Here is a 25,199-nt window from a genome sequence, read left to right on the forward strand (position 1 = left end):
TACTCTCGGTTTAATCTCACCTTTTGTCATTTTCGTGTTTCTATCATGCTACATGTGCAATATTATTAAGTATGTAGGGCTTATTCTGGGCAGGTAACAACCTTCTAACTTAAAATTAAAACATTGTACATCATACAAATCAACTGTGTGTAAGCTGACGGATGGACTGAGTTATTAATTCCAAACAAACCACTACGACACAAGAGTTTTGAATGCTACAAGAAACCCTGAATGCAGCATTAGGTCGGTCACACGTTCCTTATTATGTGGACCCGCCCACTAATCCTTATTTGGGAAATCAAGTTCCGCCCTAAGATGTTAAATGTACAGGCCTCACAGTATGTTGCGAAAGTCAAGACACTTATCACTGCCAGGCATCAGTGTCTGGACTATACCAATATACACTCACTTGCCACTTTATTAGGTACACCTGTTCAATTGTTTGTAATACAAATATCTAATCAGCCAATCACATGGTGCAGTGAGGCACGTAGAAGTGGTCAAGACAACCAACCCCAAGCTACATTTCTTTGTTAATGTGACGCTTGGATCGCATTATCGAGTGAAACAGCAGCAAAGGTATGCTTCATAGCAGGATGTCATTGATGAAGAAAATGGCACACCTTTTACAAGAGATACCATCTAGTGTCACTCCTTCATTCCATTTCCCACAGTTATCCACAACTCTTTCATCTTTTATTTGTTACTGTCTGTCAAACTGCCTCTTACCTTCTATTGTTGCACCTTTGCTATTTGCAACCATTTCCAGACCTCTTGATTCAACTACCTTTTGTTCTTTGTTGTATTACCTCTGTTACCGATTAGCAACCATACGCAAATTATCCACTATTCACCTTTGTATTTACATACAGTCCCGCCCTACTCTCTGACCATCCCTATGAATTGTGGACTCTGCAAATGTTCTTGGTCAGGTTACCTTCACAGACTCATGCTCTGTGTTGGTAAACCCACCGTATGCCGGAATACCAAGAAACACCCCACTACAGCAAACTTCAAAGGACTAAGAATGAAATTTCTTCAACATCATTCACTACACTCGACCAACACCTCTACAGCAGGTTGGAGGTGTTGGTAGAGTGTAGCCAATGACAAGTTTAATAATAATAATAATAATAATACATTTATTTATAAAGCGCTTTCAGTCAAAGTGCTGTACACAGAGATAAAAACAGTATTAGTGTTGGTTTATATTCAAACACACTGAAAATCACTGCTTTAGAGCACTAAATGCTGACAATAGTCAAACACTATATGCTATATATATATGTGCAAGTGATCATAGTTGGCATCTTTCACACACATTAAATATCTGCCTCTCAGTGAGGTCAAGAAGCATGTGGTTTTCACCCAGCCAATCAGCGAAGATCACTCTACATTACAGCACACTATATCGTGTCATTTGACCAATCAGCAGAGGCCTGGAACGCATCAAACTATTTCTTTTCTCCGAGTTGGAAAAAGACAAGACTTGCGGCTCGGTCCTCTTCCATATTTTTGGTTGAAACATAAAAACTAACCATGTTTAGTTGACAAAATACACACATTTTACAATTTAATAGCTGTGCTAAGTGATAATATGTACATTTCTTGGATTTTTTTTTTTTTTTTTTTAACCACTAATGGGCAAGAAACCATATATGGTAACTTCATTGACCTTGAATTTCAACATGAAAATTTAAAATTTTGAAAAATATCATAAAAGTAAAACGAAAAAGTCTTATATCCTCCAATAACACTCTAGGGTTGAAATTTTGGATTTCAAAGTATTTCAGTAAGTGCCCTTTAAAGGGTTAAAATGAAATTATAACTAATACAGTTGGTCATCAGTGACACTGAGGGGTAAATATTAGATCTAAATGAGCTCATTCACTTCACATAACTCATCATATTAACAGTACAAATGGTAACACCAGAACAAGCTAGAACTGGACGAGTCACCCAGCATGCAGTAAGGTCAGTGATCAGGAGAGGATTTATTAAACAGCACAAAAGTCTTGGTATTTTCACATGTACACAAAATCATAAATATCCCCCAAACCAAAGTTCCACCCTCCTTCAAAGAATGGGTTCCGAGTCATTGTCATTTCAATGCAATAACAAGCCAGATTATATAAGCCACATATTTATAAACCATTTACACCTTAGCTGAACAATCTACAGTAAGAAGACACAGATGTTAGACAGCCACTCTGTAGAATCAAAACCAAACCTATTTGTTTTCATTAATCCTGGTTATTGTAGATACAAAAGAAACCCTACTCAGCCTAATGTGCTATTTACACATCTTCTAAAAACAGCTCTTCACACTTGAGCATTTGGGAAACCTAAATAAAAATTCTTCACCGTGGATTCTGTTTTGTGAGAAAACTATTTATGATTTAAACTGCAAAAGAACAAATCACTGCGATTTTTTTTGTTGCACTAAATTGCAATTTGGCATTTTCTGATGGTTACCCTCTCTGTTGGGTTTCCTTACTAGATGAGTTCCAGTGGAAGAACAGCAGGGCTTGTTGCTACAACTTACTTGTGTTTCAACAGTCAGTAGGCCCATTTCTGCACTTACTTCCTGACACTACATGGTAGAGATCAGAGCCAGAACGATAGCGACACCCCCACAAACACCTTAAGGGATAGTTAAGGCATCGTTTAATGGGTGCTTCTGTCTGGTCTTCGAGAAGCGACACCAGAACCTTGTTTCACTTTCAAGGACTCCTGTGGTTTGTTGGAAATCGCCATGTTTATCTGGATACACATGTAGGGTATGTGTTAGACTACAAAGCAGAAGTATTCAAGGGTCCAAAATTTTGAACTCAATCCAAAACGAGTTAATGGAAAAAAATTTTAAAGAATAATGATAACCAACTACTACAGATTGTAGGGGAAATTAGACATGATTTTCCAGAATGTTTTTTTTTCAGAAATAATGGGCATCAGCAAACTATGTGCCACTTTACCTGAGCTTTACATCTGTGTTTAAAAAAAATCTTTTTATATCAGAAATGACAGTCTGCCTATCAGACATATTGACATACAGACCTGGGACCTGCAGTAACAGAACACAACCCTACCTGCCCAGATGAGACTGAAAATAATTGATGGTACCTGCCTCAGAAATTTAGTAGCTGGCACTAACATTTAAGTTAAAAACTGTAATAAAAATATCTGCTTTTTCTTTTAGCAACATGCATATTTTGATAATAACAATCAGAATAATGGAGTAATTAAATAATGTAGACATTTTCCAAATGACCTCTAGCATATTTTGGGTATTTATCTGACATTTCTTCCTAATTATGAGCCAATATATATTAATTAATCTGTTGTCAGCAAAACATACTGACTGGTCAATCAAGTTTTGTGTACCAAAAACTAGGCTGACTTGTGAGGACCTCTACTTTATAGTCCAGACAGCTCCTCCTCTGTTTATTTTTGCCTGAAAAATGAACCAAAAACAAGAAATAAATAATAAGATGGACTCCATTTCTAGATTCGCTTTGGGACCCAGACTGGGAGAATATGGAAATGTAACAAATAGTTAAGCTAAGGTGAGCTGTGTGTGCATTAGACTGATGTAACAGTTTCTCAGTGATGCTTCTGATGGGGGAGATGTTGTATTCATTTGTACAGCTTCAAGCGTCAGTCTTTAAACCACATATGAAACTTCTATTGGTTTGGTTTTTAATACTTGGGTCCCAAGATAGTCTAAAATTGACCTTCAAAACCCAGCCATGATTTTTCTATAACTTCCATAATATAAAATAAAAACATGACTGACCTCGGGGCTGAATTATTAACTTTAGTTAAAATACAACTAAAAAGGTGGATTCATGTAGTTTCAGAATTCATATATTAAAAAAAGAAAAATGCAGAAGAAATGAGAACTCTTCCAAGCAAATGAAAGAAGGGCTTCATACGTGGTTCTCAAGTCCTGATGAAAAACATCAACTGTTATGGCATTTTAAGGGCTTAACACATCTGTTGTCGTTAACACCAATGTTAAAGCATAAATCATCTCGTCAAACACAGAGGGAAGCCATGACCAGACTGCACCAAGAAGACCTAGAAGGAAACATAAATAAATACATCTAGAATCGATAGACTTGAGGGCTTACAATATTAAGGCAATGCAGTGGCATGTTCTTGGTGTTTCCTCCCGTGGATTTCTGGACAATAAAAGAAATTAATTAAAAGAAAAAGCAAAGATCACACTTAATTAAATAAACACATGAAGAAAAAAAACAAAAAATAAATCTTCTTTACGGTTTCTGCATCCACAAAACCCGACAGCAAGTTCTCTGGCTTTACAGTGGCACCGGATCTCACATCCTCACCAGGAACCCTCCATTACTTCTACTTGTTTTTTCAGTTTTCAGAAACCAAAAAAACTGCCCCCCTCCCCACCACACATAGCAAACTGCAGCAGAACAACCTTGTTTTGAGCATTCTTACAGCATATTTCCCCCCCATACAGTCAGTGCAATGCTCAAGGTTGCCTCGAGAGGAAAAAAAAAAGGAAAAATTTACTTGTGGGCAGGTAAAACGTCTGGCACTAGGGCAAAATGAAACAGAAGAACTACACTTTAAAAAAAAAAAAACAACAACAAAGAAAAACTCATTAGATGACGAGGGAGAAATAAGAAAGGATTAAAGACTGTCTGGTCCAGAGGATAAGTCACACCTCGCTCTAGTGAATGTAGGCTCTGTAGACTGCAGAAATATCATTGTCTGACTGGTCCAGTGCCTTAGCCCTCTTGTAAACCTGCCCAAAAAAAAAAAACAAAGAACAACTGTTTTAGCTGGATTGCACATAATTCACCCCTATGCTTTACTCCTAATGATCCAGTATTAGTACAGGTGCAGGGAGAAAGTCTCAGCTTTAATAACAAGGCAAATTCTATACTCTGGCAAAGCACACACTGACTTGTGAAGAAAAACAAATTAAAGTACTTCTCTGTATCCAGGGATGTCGCTTTCTCAATGAATAGATTGCTGAATGGGTCTACTGGGAACAGATACAGGAACTAACAAACCCTGAGCCAGAGCTTTTGTTTATTTAACTGTTAAATAACTTACTTTAATTATTTGTTTCTAATATTTTTAGTTGGGAAATCACAGAGTTCAGTTAGGAGAAAGATTAATGTAACCGACTCGCTATGAAATCAAATGTGTCCTATGGTCACAACTTATAGAGTTATAGTGTTGACCAGTGATCAGAAAAATGTTTTTGTCACAATAAAGTTGACTTTGGACCTGATAAAATGTGTAAAATAACAACTTTATGCTAAGAGACATTTGTGTGAAATGTCATAAATATTGTACTGGGGGTCCTCGACTTACGTCCGAGTTGATGTAAGTCAATTTTTGCCATAAGTCGGAACTCGGAAAATGTAAACAAAGCCATTACGTGCATCACGATATCGATCAGTTCTTCATAAAAGTCATGAATACCAATGACTTCAATGCATTTGAGTCATTTTACATGAAGATAAAAGAATATGTTGCACTGTTTTACAACTTGGTTTAATAATGCCGATGTTCATTGGTGTTTCACCCTGTTTTAAGCGTTTTATTGAATCTAATTTCACTTCCATGGTGTGTTGCCCTTAATGCAGAATTATCGATGTACTTGTATTTTGAAAAAGCCTTTCTTTTGAAATTGTCTGTTGACAGTTGCCACTTCCTGTCTGCTATTTGGATGTATAGCTTTATACATGTATGTGCTTTTCTGGATGCACAGCTCTCTACTTTCTAAACTCCACAGAGGTAATGTCGTAAGTAATTAACTTCATTTCTGGACTTACTGGTTCAGTTGAAAGGATCTATTTACATGGATTTCTGTTGTTTTATTCTGTTGTTGTTGCAGTTTTCACTCTGTAATGTGTATCAAGAGCCACAGTAAAGTCAAGTTTGCTATGACTATGTACAACCGGCAAATGTAAACAAAGCCATCTTATAGCGCCCCGTGACGACGTATTAGTCTTCTCCGCTCGCCATCTAGTTCCACATAACCAGTTCCGACTTAACGACAAAACGCTGTAGGTCGAGGACGTCGTAAACCGAGGACACCCGTATTCATTTTTGAGGTATGGTCAAAAATTTGTTTTCTGATGTCACATTGATCTAACATCAAATTCTAATGCTTCATCCTCGACTCAACAACCCAAACAAAAATAGCACATAATTAGGGTGCGCAGTCGTACCTCATTGGCAGCTGCAGCCATTGGGGTTGGATGGTTAGCCATGTCACCCATAGAGATGGCTAGCCTCAGGTCCTTCTGAATATGTTTCAAATAGTAGTCTGGTTTAAAGTTGCCCTGTAAAATATCTAGGAGAGACAGGAGGAAAGGTTATTATAAGTCAGAAATGTTCCAGTAGGCTTATATTAGTCTGTCTTAGAATGTTCACATAGTCAGTTTTTATTGCTACAAACCAAAAGAAAAACAAATAAACATAGTACATAAAAAAAGAAGAAAATGACTGAATAAATTTTAAGTATCCCAGTGCAGCCTCTGCTAGTTATGTCCTGCTATAATTATGCATAAAGTGTAATTTACATAAGTACATTTATTTTGAAAAGCCAGCATATTTCAAGAGTGTCCGGTAAAACTTCTGGATTATGTCAGAACTTTTATTTTGATAGTGTAGTGTACCTCAATGCATCCTGTCAACTTTCTTTTGGCAAACTTGGAGCTTTTGTTTTGTAAAGCCCACATATGTGATTTTCTTCCCTTAGCCTTATATGAGTCTTAATGCGGTCAACATGCAGCTGCTATATCCTTAAACTACTGATACCTGGGAGAGACTCTTATTTAGAAGTTTAACCCAACAGATAAGGATGGACACGAGACACTGTGGTTTGTAGATATTAGCCCGGGACATGCTAGAATATGTACCGAGGCTTTGTTAATATTATCAGTAACAGCTGTGTTGATTTATCTTGAAGCTGCTGTTAGATGTGTCCTACTGATAGAGCACACAAGAACATTATACATAATCCAAGGAGGAAGAAATGTTCTTGAGTCAAGAACAGGGGGTAAACAGTAGGATTTACCCTCTTGAACAAAGAGCCACAGCTCAAAGCTATAAGTCATATTAAAAAAAAACTTCTGTCACCATGGGAAGCACAATCTTGTTTTGAGCACACATTTACTTTCATAGACCTACTGGGTAATGTATATATTTGGAAACAAGTCAGAGAGACACTCTGTTTCTGATTTTCACCTGAAACTTTCCATCTCCGATATGAGTGAATTAGAGTTTTTTCTCAAAGTTGCAGGTTGAGTTAAGCACTGAAAATTGTGTCGGAAGAACTATTAAGAAGAAGCTCAAGGAACAGTAATACGTATGCTTTAAGGCTCATGTAAGGAAGATGAAGGTCTGTAAACTTGTGCCTTTAAACGTCCTTTTCGTCGACTTACTTTGGCATTTCTGGTCCACAAAGGTACTCGCCATCTGGCCCTGGCACAGGATGTCCAGGAATGTCTGCTGTGACTGGCCCGTGGCCTGTGCCAAAGTTAGTCCCTCTGCAACTGTGGCCATGAAGCTGCCCTGAACCATGTTGAGGATCAGCATCATCCTTGCTGCATTCCCTGCTTCACCTAATAAACACATACACGCATTTGTTTCTATACACATTAAAACAGAAATGCTCAAATAGTGTCTACGGTGAAATAACTATTAGTCTACCCATGTTCACATTTATTTTGGACCCTACAGTTAAAGTTCTACCAATTAATGTATATGAAACATGTTTTTTGGACACAGAAACTAGAGGTAAGACTTGGATAGTAAATTTTGCAGATACGTATTTGCGTCACTCTGACAAAAAACAATCTATATATAATCCACCATATTTATAGCTATTCCATTAACAAGTATCTGCTACCAAACTGCTAGAAATGGATTCAGTTATTAGGAGATACATAAAATATTCTAATAAACCTCCCAAAACTTTGTTGGCCCTGTAATTTTAGTCATGTACAACTCTGCTGACTCACACTGATGGTTTATTTAACTACAGTAGTGTCATTCAATGTCAACTCACCTCAGCCTCCCAGTTCATACCATGTATTTTCTTGGAAAAAAATAATCACTTGAAAACTTCTTATAAGCTCATTAGACCTTGCAATATGTTAAAGCAGAGGCTTGGAGGGGTGACTGCTCAGATAATTGCAGCTTTCAAAGGATTGTTGTTAAAGTGATTCTGTTTGGTGTGTACAGGTACTGACTGGAACTGATGCAAAACATGCAGGTACAGGCCTGACGTGATTGGTAGCAGTGGCTCAGGTGGTACAATGGGTTTTCCACCAATCACAAGGTTGGCAGTTCGATCCCCGGCACCTTCACATGCCAAAATCTCCCATTGAAAGACATTGAACCCAATGGTACCCCAATTTTGAACTCTGGTGTGTGTGTGAATGAGAAATACATCATAAAAAAGGCTTTACAGAACCTAGCTTAGGGTAAAAAGGCACTATTTAAGTGCTGACCATTTGCCATTTTAATGATGAAACTAGATAATGGCAACAGAGTAAAGAATTCTCAAAATATGTTGGTTATATATGGGCTACTCAGTATAGATTGATGGGCAAAAAAAACTAAATAACTGCAATACTAAACTCTGGACAGACTGCTTTTATCGCATGTCATCTGTCCTTTGTTTCTCTTCTGCTTCTTAAGTCTCATCATTTGACAATGGCAAACTGCCATTCTTCATTCCTCTGCAGTATTCTAATAAGAAGAATGTGTCTAATAAACTTGTTTGTTCTTGTTCATTTCAACTTTGCCACAACAGTTGCAAAATATATTGTTTCCTGAGGTGATTGCAAACATGAATGTATTGTGCATACCCAGGAAAAATGAGGTCTTGCCCATAGCCTGGAAGCAGCTGCTGCAGTCCTCGTAGACCGTTCTGTCACCAGCCGCCAGGATGACGAGCATCCCGTCGTTGGAGAGCTGTTGGCTTCCTGCCACTGGAGCCTCCAGGAAGCGTCCACCCCGTGACGTGATCACCTGACATTCAAACAATAAATAAAAATGGACTTATGCTACAACAGTTGCTGCTACTGTAAATACTTCAGATGAAAAAGAAAACTACAAACCTTTTGAGGGGTTAGGAGAGTAGCCAATCAGTAAAAAGTTATGATTACATTCTTCTTTTAATCAAGAAAGATTTTAGACTGTAGAGTTGCATTATAGTAGGGCTGAAATGATTCCTCGAGTTATTAAATTACTAAAATTCCTCGAGACAAAATTCTCTGAATTAAGGCTTCCTATAATCCACTACATACTAGACTCCAGGTCACTAACTGGTGGACCACGGTCTGAGTCCTGACCCAAACCTATAATCAATAAATTCTAAGAGGATTTTAAATGTGATGGGATGTTTCTATTTTAACCGCCGTAGCTTTTCTAGTGTTTATGGCATTTGGCAGATCAGAGGGTGAACTACAAAGCAAGTTGACATAGTCAGGCTTTCTTTGTGTGAGTCGAATCGACAAAAACTAAAACCTCAGTCAGAGTTAACAGGTATGAAGGCGGTTTTCAACATCCTTTGTTAACTCTTAAGACTTTCTGCTTTAAACTCGTCCACACAAAAGGAGTGTCTGACGCATCACTTGGCTTGTTTTCTGCACAAAATTAACTGAAATGAAATGCAGCTGCTTCAGTCAACAGGTTGTTTTAATGGAGACTAATGAGAAATAATAAAAAAACAGACAGCTGCACAATAAAACTATCACACTTCATATATTCAAACATCATGTTGTATTGAAGCGCATCTAGATCTGACACTGTCTCGTAATAATGAAGGAAATCACTATAATTTGTGGCCAAATCAAAGTGAAACTAAAGTTACACTGAATATTCTCTGTAATAAATACTGCTAAACTAATCAGTTTATTATTTTGTGTTCTATCAGTGGCAGTACCAGCAGTTTATAAACGGACCAAACATAAAAACGTATTTATGCAATTTCAGCATGACCAATTAATTACGGGTTCCCATGGTTTTTAGTTTTTAGTTTTAGTTGAATACCCCTGTACTCTACTATATATGTACAATACACTGCAGATGTCCGCCTGTGTTCTGCCAGGACGGTTATATCTGTTGCACAGCTTCCCCAATTTGATGCTGTAATGCACAAGCCAAGCACGGAATCCTATTACTCGATTAATTGCCACAATAATTGATAGAATACTTGATAACTAAAATAATCTATAGCTGCAGCTCTACATTATAGAGACTTAAAAAAAGGCTCTGTTGGTGTGTGTGTGTGATGGTGTATACCTGTGAGAGTTCTGTGATGGTTTCTGGATCTACAGTGGACATCTCGATGTAGCATTTGCCTGGCCTGATTCCCTGCAGCACTCCACTGGGTCCTAACACCAACTGCAGAGCAACAAAGACATGATCCCCTGTCAGACATGGCATGTTGAAAAGCTGGACAACTTTGTGGCATTCATACATATACCGACTTTCACGTCTATGTTCCTCATCAATAGGCAGAAACAGACACAGCTGAAGGTACAAGTGCAATATTTGGCATCTAAAAATTAGCGCATGATTTGGGTGTGCTACTGACTGCAGCATGCTAGACTGAACTTGTTCCATTCTGGGTCACTTGGTGTTGAAAGTCAGCAGATATAATCATACAGTGTGTGTGTGACTAAACAGTTAGTGAATTTCAAAACAATGCAAATTGCAAAGGCTGGTTACTAGACATTGCAGTAAGCTTTCAGTAACGTATCATGACATTTTTGGTCCTATTAAGATGCTTACTTATGTACTCTGTGGCCTTAAGGGAGAGCAGCTCTCTGACCTTGACATCTTACCAACTGTCAGCTAATTTTGCAAAATATATTTGCTTGCTATTCAAAAACGCTGAAAACAATTCTCCCTAGCTTCTTGAAAGTTGCTGTTGTAACCAGTAGGCACTTAACATTGTAGACAAAACTGCTCGGAAGTGTCTTTTGCAAAAAAAAAAAACCACGAGACAGTACATGTCTGACTACCTATTCATTAACCAGTGATACAATTCAACAATGACATTTACTTAAAGTGAAATCATACTCACATCTCTGGCAGCCTTTGGATCAGACACACAGGAGAAAGTAATGTCACACATGGAAGCCACCTCTGCAGGAGTCCGGCCTAACCTGGCACCCTCCTGGATGAACAGGTCACACTGAAACAAGCAGGCAGGCATCATTAGCTCCAAGCTAACACTGTGTTTTATCAACATATGTGGCCTTTTATTAAAAGGAGCTCTGTGGAGTTTTGAAAACAAAAGTTGCATTCATGTTGCTCAACAAAAACCACTGAGTGTATGCCTAAGGCCTAACAAACTTGTCAAGTGTTTTTCCTTCCTCAAACATTTGAGAATTTATATTGTTTACATGTAGATTTATTGACAAAAAAAGAAATCTATAATTACTACAGTAGATTGTATGCAAGTGCTAAAACTGCAGTGACTGAACAAGAGCTGAAACACTTTCAGAAGTACTAGTGGAACCCTGTAACATGTCATGTTACTGGACACAGACACAGTAATCATTTCAGTCTGTATGATGCAATCACTGTCTGACAGTGACTGTGTGTTGTAATACAGTACCTTTTCTGCTGTGCGATTCCACACTGTGACAACATGACCCATTTTCAACAAGTTGGAAACTATGCCGCTACCCATCAGCCCCAGGCCCAGGAAACCTATCCTGGAGGGCAAAATCAAATATTGAACAAATCAAAACACAAACAAGTGATGAAAGGGTTCCTAAACTACTAGAGTAATAAGAAATACACTCACTGGCCACTTCATTAGGTACACCTGTTCAATTGCTTGTTAACACAAATATCTAATCAGCCAATCACATGGCTGCAACGCAATGCATTTAGGCATGTAGACATGATCAAGACAACTTGTTGAAGTTCAAACCGAGCATCAGAATGAGGAAGAAAGGGGATTTAAGTAACTTTGAACATGGCATGGTTGTTGGTGCCAGATGGGCTGATCTGAGTATTTCACAAACTGCTTATCTACTGGGATTTTCACACACAACCATCTCTAGGGTTTACAGAGAATGGTATGAAAAAGAGAAAATATCTAGTGAGCACCAGCTGTGTGGACCAAAATGCCTTGTTGATGTGAGAGGTTAGAGGAGAATGGACAGACTGGTTAGAAATGATAGAAAGGCAACAGTAAGTCAAATAACCAGTCATTACAACCAAGGAATGCAGAATACTGAATGCACATGTTGAACCTTGAAGAAAATGGGCTGCTGCAGCAGAAGACCACACTGGGTGCCACTCCTGTCAGCTAAGAACAGGAAACTGAAGCTACAATTTACACAGGTTCACCAAAACTGGACAATAGAAGACTGGAAAAATGTTTCCTGGTCTGATGAGTCTCCATTTCAGCTGCAACATTCAGATGGTCAGAATTTGGCATAAACAACATGAAAACATGGATCCATCCTGCCTTGTATCAATGTTTCAGGCTGCTGTTGGTGGTGTAACGGTGTGCTGGATATTTTCTTGGCACACTTTGGGCCCCTTAGTACCAACTGATCATTGTTTAAACACCACAGCCTGCCTGAGTATCTAACCATGTTCATTCCTCTATGACCACAGTGGACCCATCTTCTGATGGTTACTTCCAGCAGGATAATGCACCACGTCACAAAAATCAAATCATCTCAAACTCTTTTCATAAACATGACAATGACTTCACTGTTCTCCAATGACCTCCACAGTCACCAGATCTCAATCCAATAGAACCTTTGGGATGTGGTGCAACGGGAGATTGACATCATGGATGTACAGCTGACAAATCTGCAGCAACTGTGTGATGCTATCGTGTCAATATGGACCAAAATCTCTGAGGAATGTTTCCAACACCTTGTTGAAAGTATGCCACAAAGTATTAAGGCAGTTCTGATGGCAAAATGGGGTCCAACCTTTAATAGCAAGGTGTACCTAATAAAGTGGCCAGTGAGTGTAAATCCAGTAATTGTAATCTTGGGTGAGTTTTCAGCTACATTTAGTGAGTGAGTTGTGTTGATGATGGTGTGTAGTAACACTGCAGTGAGGATGTATTAATACCTTTTGTCTGTGGGTGTGATGCTGCCATTGATGGCTGTGCTGTCTGCTGCTTGGATAGATGTTGACCCTGTGTCCTGCAAAAATAGCAACTCACTTAATATCACACTCAACGAAATGAAGTCTTTTCTGCTTTTGCTAAGCTTTCTACATGCAACATAGTATGTCCTGTTTGCCATTTAACACACTAACATTTAAATGTAAGCAATTCATTTGCACAGGCAAAAAAGCAGCCATTATGAAATAAATGCTTTGACTGATTACATTCACTAAAATTCACTTGCTGCTTTACCTCTTCAATGATCTTTAGGCGCTTGCTGATGGGTTCCATTGATGAGGCCGGCTATGGGGAAAAACAGGAGAAAGACAAGAGTGACAAATGCACTCCACACAAACATCACAATGTAATACAAAGTTCACATGATGTTCACTGTGTTTGAAGTGAAAGTATGTAAGGGTTTAATTAGGTTTAATTTTGCTTCATATCCACAATGTGATCAACAATCAGGTCAACAGTGGAGACTTGTGTCTGTGCTCGGAAGGCACCAATTACTACGATGTACTGTAGTGTTTAAAAACAACCGGGGTAATTCAGCTGCTAACCATATAAATCTGTAATTCATTATCACCACACCACATTGTAAACTCTCAGAGCATAGATGAGAGATTCAGGCCATATGATACTTAGTCAGTTGTAGATCACAGCACAATGGCTAAGAATGACGCCAGTGGCAGATTCAGAAAAGTCTAACTTTCCTTTTGCAATTACAGTTACCCTTAAAATCACAATTTAAATTACATTAACCGATTAAATAATCATTAAACTGCATTAAAATTCTTTTTTGAGCATCATATTGGACTAGCATTGATTGTTAGAGCATTTTTTATATTCTTTATTGGCCCTTTTGATGCTATTGCAATAAACAGCCTGTACTGACGGACATTTAGTTCCAAATCTAAGTGTTACTCAGCCATTCACCAGCAGCCTGACAAAGAAAGAGGCTGTATGAGCTTAGCCATAGGATGATTCAGTGTAAGTGCTACAGACACCCATCAGTGTGTAGGTTTAGGGTGGGAGGTGGTTGGTGCATTGAGAGACACTACAGCTGAGCAGCTCAGCTTGAATTCAACAAGAAAAAAGCAACAAACACGACACAAGGTTCCTATAAAGCACTGATCAAATCAGTGCCAAGCTGACATGTTTGAGTCTAACGCAAGACACGAGTCCCACACTGAACAACAAAGGAGATCATATGTGAAGTGCTACCAGCAAAACTTAAAACCTAATCCTCGACAAATGAGCATCAACAGAAAAGAAAACAAATCATAGGTGAAAGCGGAAGTGACGATGTTGAGCAGCATGCTTCCTCTTACCTTCTCAGACTGGCTGAGTAGGAAGTGATGAAAATGTGGGTCGTCCTTCACAGGCTGAAAAGAAAATAGAAAACAAAACACAAGAAAAGTTCAACAAGTGACTGTCCATATGGATAAGTACTGACTTGACAGAGAATATTGTTGGGGTTCCAACGGTAGTTCTTTGGGAAACTTCTACAATTATTTGGACCTGTAACAAATTTAGGATTGGCTCCATACACGGTCTGAGAATTTGACATTAATGATGAAAATTTTCCAGATAAATTTTGCAATTCTCTCTCCAAGCTCCACAGTAACCACCTACACTGCTGGAGAGAGCAGCAGCATGCATGCAATATCAATCATTTATACAAAACTTGTCAACACACAATGTGATGTATGGTACACAATAATGCAATAACAAACTACAGCTAAACTGGCCTGGGCCTGAGATCTTTCTGCATGGAGTTTGCATGTTCTCCCAGGTTCTCACTGGATTCCTTCCACAGTCCAAAAACATGCTGAGGTTAACTGATAATTCTAAATTGTCCGTAGGTGTGAATGTGAGTGTGTTTGTCTCTATGTGTAGCCCTGTGATAGACTGGAGACTTGTCCAGGATGTCTCCTGCCTTCACCCTAAGTCAGCTGGAATAGACTCTAATTCCCTAATGAGGATTAAGCAGTGTATAGATAATGGATGGATTGAAGAAACTGATGCCAGCGGATCAAAGTATCCAAATAACTAACAGCTGATTTTACTGATCTTTCAGTAAAACTGACAGATCAGGACTCAACCTGAAGACCGTGACTGTGACAAAATATTAAACTGCAGTTGATAAACGGTGATTCTGCGAGACAATCCACCTGTCATACGAAAAGAAAAGTTCACAACTGCTGTTAGATCCTGATCAGCCCCGTGTTCATGTTGGGGTAATTTGTAATTTAACCCAATGAATAAAGTTACTACTGTTGCTCCATGCACAAATTTGTGTAGCTCTTTGTCTCTTTGGAGAGACTCTTAGATTATACTGCTATCTGCTACAGATTTGTAAGAAACTACAAAAAAATGTCCTAAACATCTGAAAACTAAGTTGTCATTCTGTGTCTGATGTGAAGTCATGCAGACCTAAACAGTGATTTACTGTCGGGTCCTTCTCCAGACTGAGCCACTCGCCATGCTCTCTCAGCAATGATTTATAATATGAATGGAATAACTGACCTGTGCTGTTGTTCACTGTGTTAATGTGCGCAACTCTCTTTCTTTGGAGACGCTCATATGGATCCTGCTCCTGTCTGATGCTACAGGTATTAAACAAACTCAGCCAAGAAACTCCCTCCTCTTAACATTCTGCGAGGAAAAACACTCGGATTACAGTAAAAATTGCGAGTTTCATTCATCTTTAAGCTGTTTGTGTCTGTTTTCATTGCAGTGAGGTTTCATTATTATGGATATTTCATTTAGTTGAGTAATAGATTTGAAACTGAAGCGAAAGGTGCGTGAAAAAGGAGGGTAGCGATTTGGCACACAAACTTTCATTAAGTATCTCTATGATGTTTTTGGAAGTATATTGGTGCAGAAATGTGGGGAGAAAAAAAATCCCTTCAAATATCTTCATAAAACTCATAAGTGCTGCTTGTGCGTGTCTGTCCAATAACGTGTTATACTGAAATGTTCCTAGGTCTGACCTAGTAAGATTGCCGGCACTACTCCTACAGATAAGCGACACATTCACACATGCAGCCGACACGTTTAGCTCCCGTCTGATTAATGGAAGAGAGAGCATATCTGTGGCAGCACCTAATCTGAAAGCAGTTGACAATGTGGACAAGGACGTCAAATGTAGCACCACATTACAGCAAAAGATGAGATTTAATTTCTAAAAACTCTTGCTGAGGAGGTCTGTCAAAATCTCACTGAGACATTGAAGTAATTTGCATAAAAAGCCTGAGGAGAGGCGGAAGCAACTGGAAGGCAGGTTCCAACAATTACCTTTGTTATCAATGCATCCAACAATTATTTTCCAGAACAATTAACTGCTTCGTGTCTAAAATGTTGGAAAACAAATGAAAGTGCGCTTCTTGTCAATCCCTATACTACTGAATGTCAACAGTAGGCTCCAAATATCAGCAAATGTTCCTCCAGCTATCTGTGATTACCACTTCTCAAGTGATATTAAACATAGCCACGATTTTTGTTCAAACTATGTTTTATTTTGCTCTCCATCTTTCCAATTTTTTCTATGCTTGTCTTGTAATTCCTCCTTGTAAACATAGTCTCAAGTTCAGCCAAAGTGTTCTATTACAGTCAAGAATTTAAAAATGTATTTATTTATTTTTATTTTTTTTTTACAGAATCTGGTGCAAACTGTGTATCTTTGTCAAATTTTTAAATGAGACATGTTGAATAATGTTACTTTAATGAAATGTCATGATTAAACTTCGACTTGGTTCATTTTCCTGATGGAACCCCACATGATTAATTAGTGTCAGAAAGTGGAAAATCAGATGTTTATTTCTGTATTTGCAGTCTCTAGCTCTGTAAAAATAACGTAATCCGTCAGGTTTGGGATTTAGAGAACTAATGCCATGAATTCTCTCTTGAATTCTGTAACTGAAAAAAATAAGCGCAAGTATAGAGTAATACAGTGAAAATAACTCATCTTTTGGAGAAATTAGAGTTACAAAGTTTGAAAGTCAGTCGAGTAGTGAGTCGCTATGAGAACTCTAAAATGATACAATTTGATTCTTGCTTCTATTCCAGCAGGTACTCCCATCATGCACTTTTATTAAAATGAGCTCAATCCGCAAAGACAATCACTATCTGCTCCTCACTGTGGAATTTGGCGAAGTTTATTTAACACCCAAAGTAGTCAAAAACTTTCACGGTTCCTTTTCAGGCAAAAATACAATTAACCAAGTTCGGATTTCTAAAGCAGAAAAGTATTAGCATAACACAAGCACAATTTTTTTGCCCAATACGTTCCATTATTCTACAAACAGAAAATTGTTTTGCAACAGAAGGAAGTGGACTAATTCTGTTTACCACTAAAAAGGCCCTGAGAAAGGCAGAGGGCACCAGCTGGCAGCCATTACATTCATTTACAAATGAGGGGCCGATACTGCTTTCTCTATGAAGAGCAGCTACTTACAATTATGTAAATTTAGGCCTTTTGGTCTCACAGTACTTTATTTATGCCACTTTTCCGTACTTCCTAAACTGGAAACACAGTACCTGAAATGTTTCCACCGACAAAGATAAAACAGGTACTGACTCAACAGTTTTGGAAGTGCATTTTCATTACACACATATTTAGACTTGATGGTCAAACCAGTTTAAAGGCCTCTACATACTACGATTTTAACAATCTTATAAGTTCACAGCTTGCTACACTGTACGACATGAACCTAATACTGTTTGGGCACGACGTGAAGTTTGCTCTGTGCAGATTGCACAATGAAAACGCTGCTGAATCGCAGCCTACGATGTACATGAGTCGACATGAACGCACATGAATGAAACGTCATAAGCGTGCGTCATCCATCCATGAAAAATACACAACCGAAGTATAAATGAGCACCTACAATCACAGGGAAACTAGCGAAACATGAACGGAGCCCTCGCCCTTGTGACATTTATGTGCTTGAAGAGAAATCCCAAAAAAAGCAGGAGAATATGGACGCAGTCGTGCCTCGGAGAGGCCGATTTGAGATGCCATTTTTGCAAAGGGAGCTTAAAGTAAGTACTTGTAAGCATCTACTAGCATTTTACGCCAGCATTTAGTATTATGGGCTGTCATTTTTGCAACAAAACACACTTCTTTGTTCAAATCCCACATACTTGTTTTGATGCGTTTTGCCATTGTCGCTGCAAATCATTTATTTGGGTTTAGCGCCAATCTGATTAGTGCATCATTTCATCCTGCATTTCTATTGGTTAGTTAGTTGTCGTAGGTCACAGCAGAGGTCACACTGTGAGATGATCACCCCAAATTTCTGACACTGACAGAATTTTATCGCAGCTTGTCTTTGGTCGCAAGAGCACGACAACGGCTGTCCTTGAACCTGTCTCACAGTGCGACGTAGGACCACCGATTTAGAGCCAAGACCAAAGATATCGCCACGATTCTCTCATGATTGTTATCGTTTCTCTGGGATGGCTGAAAATCGCAAAGTGTGTAGAGGCCTTAAGAGCAATTAATTCAGAGTGGTTATCGCTCCTGTTTTATGGAGAGCAGGCTGGCTCTCTTTTCCTTCACAGTTCACAAAAACCCGAAGGCTGATCAGTAAATTGCATTTATGGGTTAAGTTAAGCAAACCATAGCCTTTTTTTCAAGCCACTGCATACAAATTTGCTGGCCATCTCAAGAGCACACACCAATCAAACAGCCTCAGCAGTCAAGAGGAGCAGCACACAGGTCAGAAGGAAAAGGTCTGCAGTTGTTTGTAAATTGAAGCCAAAGGTTAAGGGTCAGGTAGAAGAACAACAAGGCAAGGCAAGGCAGGCCTGGTGGGAAGAGGGGTTCACCTACACTGCTTTCCCATTTGAATCCTGAGCCAGGTCCAGCCCCCAGCCTCTCAAGAGTGGACGGCTCGGGGTCAGAGTCAGTTAAGTCCTTAAGGATGAGAAAGACACATATTCACCTTTAGATCAAACGGTGAATTTGTAGAAGTCCTCGGCTGTTGTAGCAGGGAGCGTTTCTCCGTCACATATAGAGAAGACAGTGTTGAGCACCAAATATAGAATCATATAATCCTTAACCACTGTATTAAGATGAAGGCTGAAATCCCCAAACACCGTTCACAAAGTAACATCAACCTGATCTCCTTGGACAGGTAACGCTTCATGTGAAATACACTGTTTCATGTAATGGTTTTGATGTTGTACAGATGAAAGTGCGGCACCATGAGCTCCACAGTCTCAGCTGCTTTGTAGTTCAACCTGTTACACTTCAGGTATTACCCAGGCTGGCATGGAACAAAACACAAAACCTGGAAGATGTATGGTTTTGATGACAATACTCATGCTTAAATAACACAATGGAAATTGCAAAAGATCCAACATGTCAAACAACATTGGAATCCTGTCTAATCTTTAAAAAGTTTGATGCATTTTGGCTAAGGACCCTGGAAGTACTGTTCCAGTCGATGCAGGGGTAAAACGGTGGTTCCTGAGGTTATTTTTGTTGTATTGTTATGCACATTTTCTTGAATAAATACACTCGCTAGACTCATCAGGAACCCCTGGCGGGAGCTCGAATGTGGTATTTTACTTGCCTAAGCTTTGCCTGAGTTTAATTCCAGGAATATCCTTATAAGTGGAAAAGGATTCATCACTGGCATTTGGATTAGGTGCAGCTTAACACTTACATATTCATATTGTTAGGAGCAGTGTTCACTTATGTATTTTAGACTCGGCAGGGGAAAGTTATGCATGCTTCTGTTATAATGAACTGAATTTAACAGGGTGTGGTCACTGTACAATTGTAGTCCACTAAATAAATCTTGCAAGTTTAATTTAAATTGAGCTTGTTTAAGAGTTGTGCATAATTGCTGTTTTTTTTTTTTTTTTTTTTTTTTTTTTTAAATCAAAATTTTAGGACACCAATGTCATTTTAAAACACAATAACAGCTGACATTCCCAACTTCTGTAATCTGTTTCAGATAGTGTAGGTTTCCAGTGAAACCTTTTCTGGACAGGACAGTGTTTTAACTCGCCAGTGGCCGACTGACCTTCTCTGAGGGGTCTTTCAGGGCACTGAGATCCTCATCGTCCTCCTCCAGTATTTTCAGTGGCTTGCTGGGTGTCTTCTTTCCTTTCAAATCACCTTTGCCATCTGAATTCTGTCAAAAGCAGAAATTGTCATTTGTCATTACGTGCTGCCATTCTGACATGTCAAAGAGTTCTCAGCAGTCTGACAACTTTTTGAAATGTAGCATAGCATTAAAAACCCTGTCTGATCAGGTTGCATGTGCACTAAGGATTAGAAGACACATGTTGAATGCACCAACTCTGGTGGACAGTTGTTGTTTACAAGGACAAACATCTGTTGAGACTGAATTTCACATGTACTAGTATGTCATGAAGTCAGCATGGATGAACAGGACTCACTGACAGAAATCACACTTGTATGATTGCTAGTTCATTTCAATCAGTTTCAGTGTTTGAAATAAATATATTCCATATCCTGATTTGTTAAACCAAACAATAAACAATAAAACGTAAATTATTTGGAGCAACATTTATAGAGGACTAGACTCTTAACCATTAACATTCCAACCTTCTATGATTTCATTCACTTAGCCAAATGTTTTTAGGCATAAATATACTGTTTCAGTTAATGAAACCAGAGCTACGTTGCTAACTGGAGATGACATTGTTTGTGATACACACCCTTATCGGCAGATAACCTATCATTTTCACCAATACATTTTACCTACATGATATACAGACACTGTTTAATTACCCCAAACATCACATTCATGAATGTCAAGTATCATGTTTTACTAGGATCCACCATTTTTATCATTTGTAACAGACATCAGAATTCAACTCAGACATTTATCATAGTGCAGTATTACAAAAAGCAAAACGCAATGCCTCTGCTGCCTGCCTCCTGACAGATCTTTCAGCCATGTGGTGCCACAGCCTAGCATGGTTCAGATGGTGTTCATCTGAACTCCCTGGCACACAACATAGAGCACTGAGTCTGCAGAGATCTCTGTGAACTAACAGGGTTTGCAACATGCTCCTCGCCCTTAAGCTTCCATCACCCTCCTCTATCTATATTACGCAACGGTTTGCAGTTTGAAACAGGACCGCTTACAAAACTTTTTAGTCTGTCATGTCTCCATCCCATGTTGCTTTGTGTAAAATGGGACGGACCAAAAAAATTCTGATGCTTTGATACAGGTTTGAGTCCCCAGTTCCTCAAGTTCTATTTCTAATCTTCAGAAGGTATCTTGAGTACTTCCAAATGGATTCAAGGGATATACAAGAAGTACCCAGCCTCTCTCTCAGGAAATAATTTTACTAAAAAAAAAAAAATTGACATTGTGGTATACTTTTTCATATGTTTAAAAACATAAATCTGTAGATTCCAAATCTTCATCAGAATAATCTGATCTCAGGTTCTCTAAGAAAGTTACAACTCATCAGACTGTAATGTTTAATGTCTTAACAAGTCATTTTTTAACTTTACATTACACTCTTTGTAACCAGCAACTTCCTGTGATTTATGCCCTAGAAGTCAGTGTGCCTTTCAGCCTCCCCCAAGCCTGAAATCTGTACATCTGATGTATGTGAATACAAATCAACACGCTATTACAAAAGGCAAGATTTTTTTCTGGTTGAAAAGGAAGAAGTACAGTGTTTCGACTCGAGCAAAGTCACATTGCTGGATTTACTGTTAGAAGACAATCTCATCACCTGTTCTTTCCCCTTTGCTTTCTTTAGGAAGTCCTCCACCGCGTCGACCGCCTGCTGGAAGCGCTTGCCTTTGTTTATCTTGATCATCTCTTCTTTGTGGGCGTGGTAGGGCTTCAGCTGTTCCACTTTGATCCAGGCGCTGGACAGGCACACAGAAACAACTCTGAGACATTTGGCAGAGAAGGAATTGCAAAGTCAGCCAGAACAGGTACCTCATGATCCATACTTACTGGTCTTCAGTTCCAAAGAATTTCACAAAGTGGCATTTTTTGCCCCTGGGCTTTTTCAGGTCCTTGGGAGGACTTACTATCTGAAAAGTGTATAAATATTTTAGTGCTGCGTTAACATAATATTGTCATGCTAGAATTGATAGTAAATAGGCCACTAGCAAGTTGTCAGTCCTTACCTTTCCTGGCCATGGTGGGTAACGACCAAGCTTCCCCCTGAAACAAGTGACAGATTTAGTCCTGGTGTATGTTTTCTCTCCAGCACAGAGACACTTTAAAACACACTCTTGGTGGGTTAACACACTTCATTGTATTGTATGTCACCTAATCTCTGCAAACCAGTTACACAACTTGTTGGCGGGCCTTGGTATCCATTTTTGATAACAACTGACAAGTGTCCATAGCACTGTATATTAAAAATGACCCAGGACAGATAACTGGGATCAAAAGTGTTGTCGGAGTTATATTTAATACGACGGTGTCTGCTAAAACTGAAACTTTCCAACATTTAGATTAATTTCAGTTCTTGTCTGAGGTTCAACAATATCTAACTCAGGGGTGTCAAATATACAACCCCATGCCCAAAACTGCACCACCAGAGGGTCCAATCCGGCCCGTGGGACGACTTTGCAAAGTGTAAAAATTACAGAGACGACATTAACTGCAATATTTCAAGAAAAGTGACAGCTGTTTTTAATTTGACCACTGTACTGCCACAAGTTTTATGTCATTTTTATGTATAAATTTAATATATTTACAGGGCAGGGGGCTAATTTAACCTTCTTCCTTAATAGTTCCCCCTTTAGTATGTGTGGTGTGTCGGTTCAGGTGGTCAGGATTACTACATAGTTGTGGAAATGAACGTAAATTTAAGATAATTTCTACATTTTAACAAGCTGTTTTGATCATAAAGTAAAATACTATATTGTTCAGTTCCAGATACCTGTGACTAAATGTTCTGTGCCTTTGTATATACACTGTGATCTCAGTTGTAATGCACATGAGTGAATGATAAACTGAGGCATAATATTGTTGAAACTGAACTTACTTTTCTAAAGAAACAGCAGGTTGTTCATAGTATTTTGTAAAAAGATAGATAATTAAATGTGAATATTTTCACCCGCTGATCTGAAACTTTACTCAAACACACTGTAAAACACAACTGTATAAAATAGCAACAATCTTGTAATATAAAACAATGGAAGGTCACTGTTGGTTTATCAAGTGTGGCTTGGGATGCATACTTTCATCAGTATAATCATAATGATTGTCCAGTGGGGTTTGTACACTCCTGGGTTGACTGAGCTGTAATTGTTCCATGAGTATCTCCTACTTTAATTTGCCATTATGATCTCAGAAGTTGTACAAACCTTTCCTCCTGCCATATTGTGTGAATTTGTACAGTTTGTCAGCCTGTGCATCAAACTCAAGAGTCACATTTTCACTTGGACACCATTTTGCAGTAGCACTATCTGCCACTATATCACTTGCTCTATTATTTTGCTATATGTTGCACACGTTTTGTAAAGATCTCTATTTATTACACCATTTAGTTTTTATTCTTGTTCTATTTTCTTATCTTAATTATCTTGTATGTTTAAAAGCGAGAAAGTCATCCAGAATTTCATTGCACAGTGTGTATAATGACAATAAAGCCTTCTTATCTTATGTTGACAACGAACAAACAGCTTTAGGCAAATGAGGGAAGAAATAAGGGATATCTGCTAGTGCAACTTGAACTAAATCCGTCAAAAAATACAGGTTTTATGAAACAACTGTCCAAAAACTACCCCAACTGTCTCTCCTCTAAGTACCAGTTCATGATGTTGCTGACAATAGCTCCATGACAGATAGGTGCAACATGAGGCGACCAGTTTTACGATGTTGTCTACACAAGTAAGTCGACTTTCAGTTGATCTAAATTCAAGATTCACGACGAACTTCTATAATAACACAGATAAACGACAGTTACAGACACGCTACAAATAAAACGGAAGCAGAACCAAATGCCAGCCACTGGAGTTAACACTGGGTTACATATCCGCTTTAGCTAAGGTGCTAGTAAAGCTCGACACAGATCATAACATTTCTGCACCGCGACTAAGTACATCAATTTGGCGACGCCCTACATATACACACCTCAACGCATGAGTTCAACCAATAAAATACGAGTTTGTGTTTTATAAAAAAGCAGATTTTTCGTCAAAACCTAAACCTGTCCGATCGCTTGTCCGCTAGCTGGCAGCTAACGACGGCTGCTGGCTGAGTTAGCAATTTATTTAGGTTGACCACCAACTAACCTAGCACGTGAAAGCTAGCATGAATTATACATTGTTAACACCAACAGCTGAGCATTACATTTAAACTAACTGCTACGACACTACTTTGAGCAATACGAGATAAGGGGGGCGTTTAAAGTGTGTAAACGTTGCCTCACCATACTAGATCCCCGATTCTCAGATGCACCGTCGCCATCTTACAACTTTAATAAAACGTCGCACTGAGTGGAAAAGACAACACACACCCACTAATTACATGTGAGGACAGGTCCTTCCTCCCTATGTAACATCCGCCACTCTGTTTATTAGTACTTTACAAAAACAATGAAAGCTCCTTTCAAGCGCCAACTTACATATATCGTGTAGTAATTTCAATATATATAAAAACATAAACATATTTGAACATCTCGTAGAATATCAAATAAATAGAGATGAAAACTCCGTATGTGGTTCAGTCTGTATGGGTCCGTGTACGGATCTGGTAATTGGATTTTCCGTTCTGAAACGGGTATTGAAAAACAAAAAACAAGTGGTTGTTTGATTTTCGTTTTAAAATACAAAAATTAAAATTGAAATACAAGGCGTTTTTCCTTTTCATGATCAAAAAGGGATATACGATTTTTTTTTAAATGCTTTGATTTTCGTTTTATATTTAGAATAACAAGAAAGTAAAATCAGTAAGAGACAGAAACGAAAAAAGGTCAGTTTTTTCATTTTCTGAGACCGGAAGTGGTTAGTGATGGTCCTCTGATACCCGAGGCTTCGACACATGCGCTGTAGCTCATGAAGCAAACATAT

At 38.6% G+C, this 25,199-nt stretch overlaps 1 protein-coding gene across 2 annotated transcripts; it reads right to left on the reverse strand.

Moving 5' to 3' along the window:
• Positions 1-1,975: 1,975 nt before the first annotated feature.
• On the reverse strand, positions 1,976-24,681 carry glyr1 (glyoxylate reductase 1 homolog (Arabidopsis)). Of its 2 annotated transcripts, XM_023284157.3 has the most exons (16): positions 24,560-24,681; positions 22,302-22,338; positions 22,126-22,205; positions 21,896-22,034; positions 20,200-20,310; positions 18,999-19,082; positions 14,491-14,544; positions 13,409-13,459; positions 13,120-13,193; positions 11,633-11,732; positions 11,096-11,206; positions 10,309-10,410; positions 8,871-9,033; positions 7,440-7,619; positions 6,222-6,346; positions 1,976-4,780 (listed from the first exon to the last, which is right to left on the reverse strand). In XM_023284157.3, the coding sequence occupies exons 1-16, from the start codon at positions 24,595-24,597 to the stop codon at positions 4,706-4,708; spliced, it is 1,524 nt and encodes a 507-aa protein (XP_023139925.1). In that variant the 5' UTR covers positions 24,598-24,681; the 3' UTR covers positions 1,976-4,705. The 2 variants fall into 2 exon arrangements, with proteins under 2 accessions (XP_023139925.1, XP_023139927.1); XM_023284159.3 differs by lacking the exon at positions 18,999-19,082.
• Between the last annotated feature and the right edge of the window lie 518 nt (positions 24,682-25,199).

Source organism: Amphiprion ocellaris, chromosome 19, assembly GCF_022539595.1.
Source record: "Amphiprion ocellaris isolate individual 3 ecotype Okinawa chromosome 19, ASM2253959v1, whole genome shotgun sequence".
In the NCBI taxonomy this organism is placed as follows: domain Eukaryota; kingdom Metazoa; phylum Chordata; class Actinopteri; family Pomacentridae; genus Amphiprion; species Amphiprion ocellaris.

Excerpts from the sequence above, each read along its gene's own strand:
- glyr1 (XM_023284157.3), bottom strand. The coding sequence starts at position 24,597 with ATGGCGACGGTGCATCTGAGAATCGGGGATCTAGTATG. Across the intron at positions 9,034-10,308 it reads CCATCACAGAACTCTCACAG|GTGATCACGTCACGGGGTGG; the intron begins GTATACACCATC and ends TTTGAATGTCAG. Across the intron at positions 4,781-6,221 it reads TGGCTGCAGCTGCCAATGAG|GTTTACAAGAGGGCTAAGGC; the intron begins GTACGACTGCGC and ends TTTTTTGGGCAG.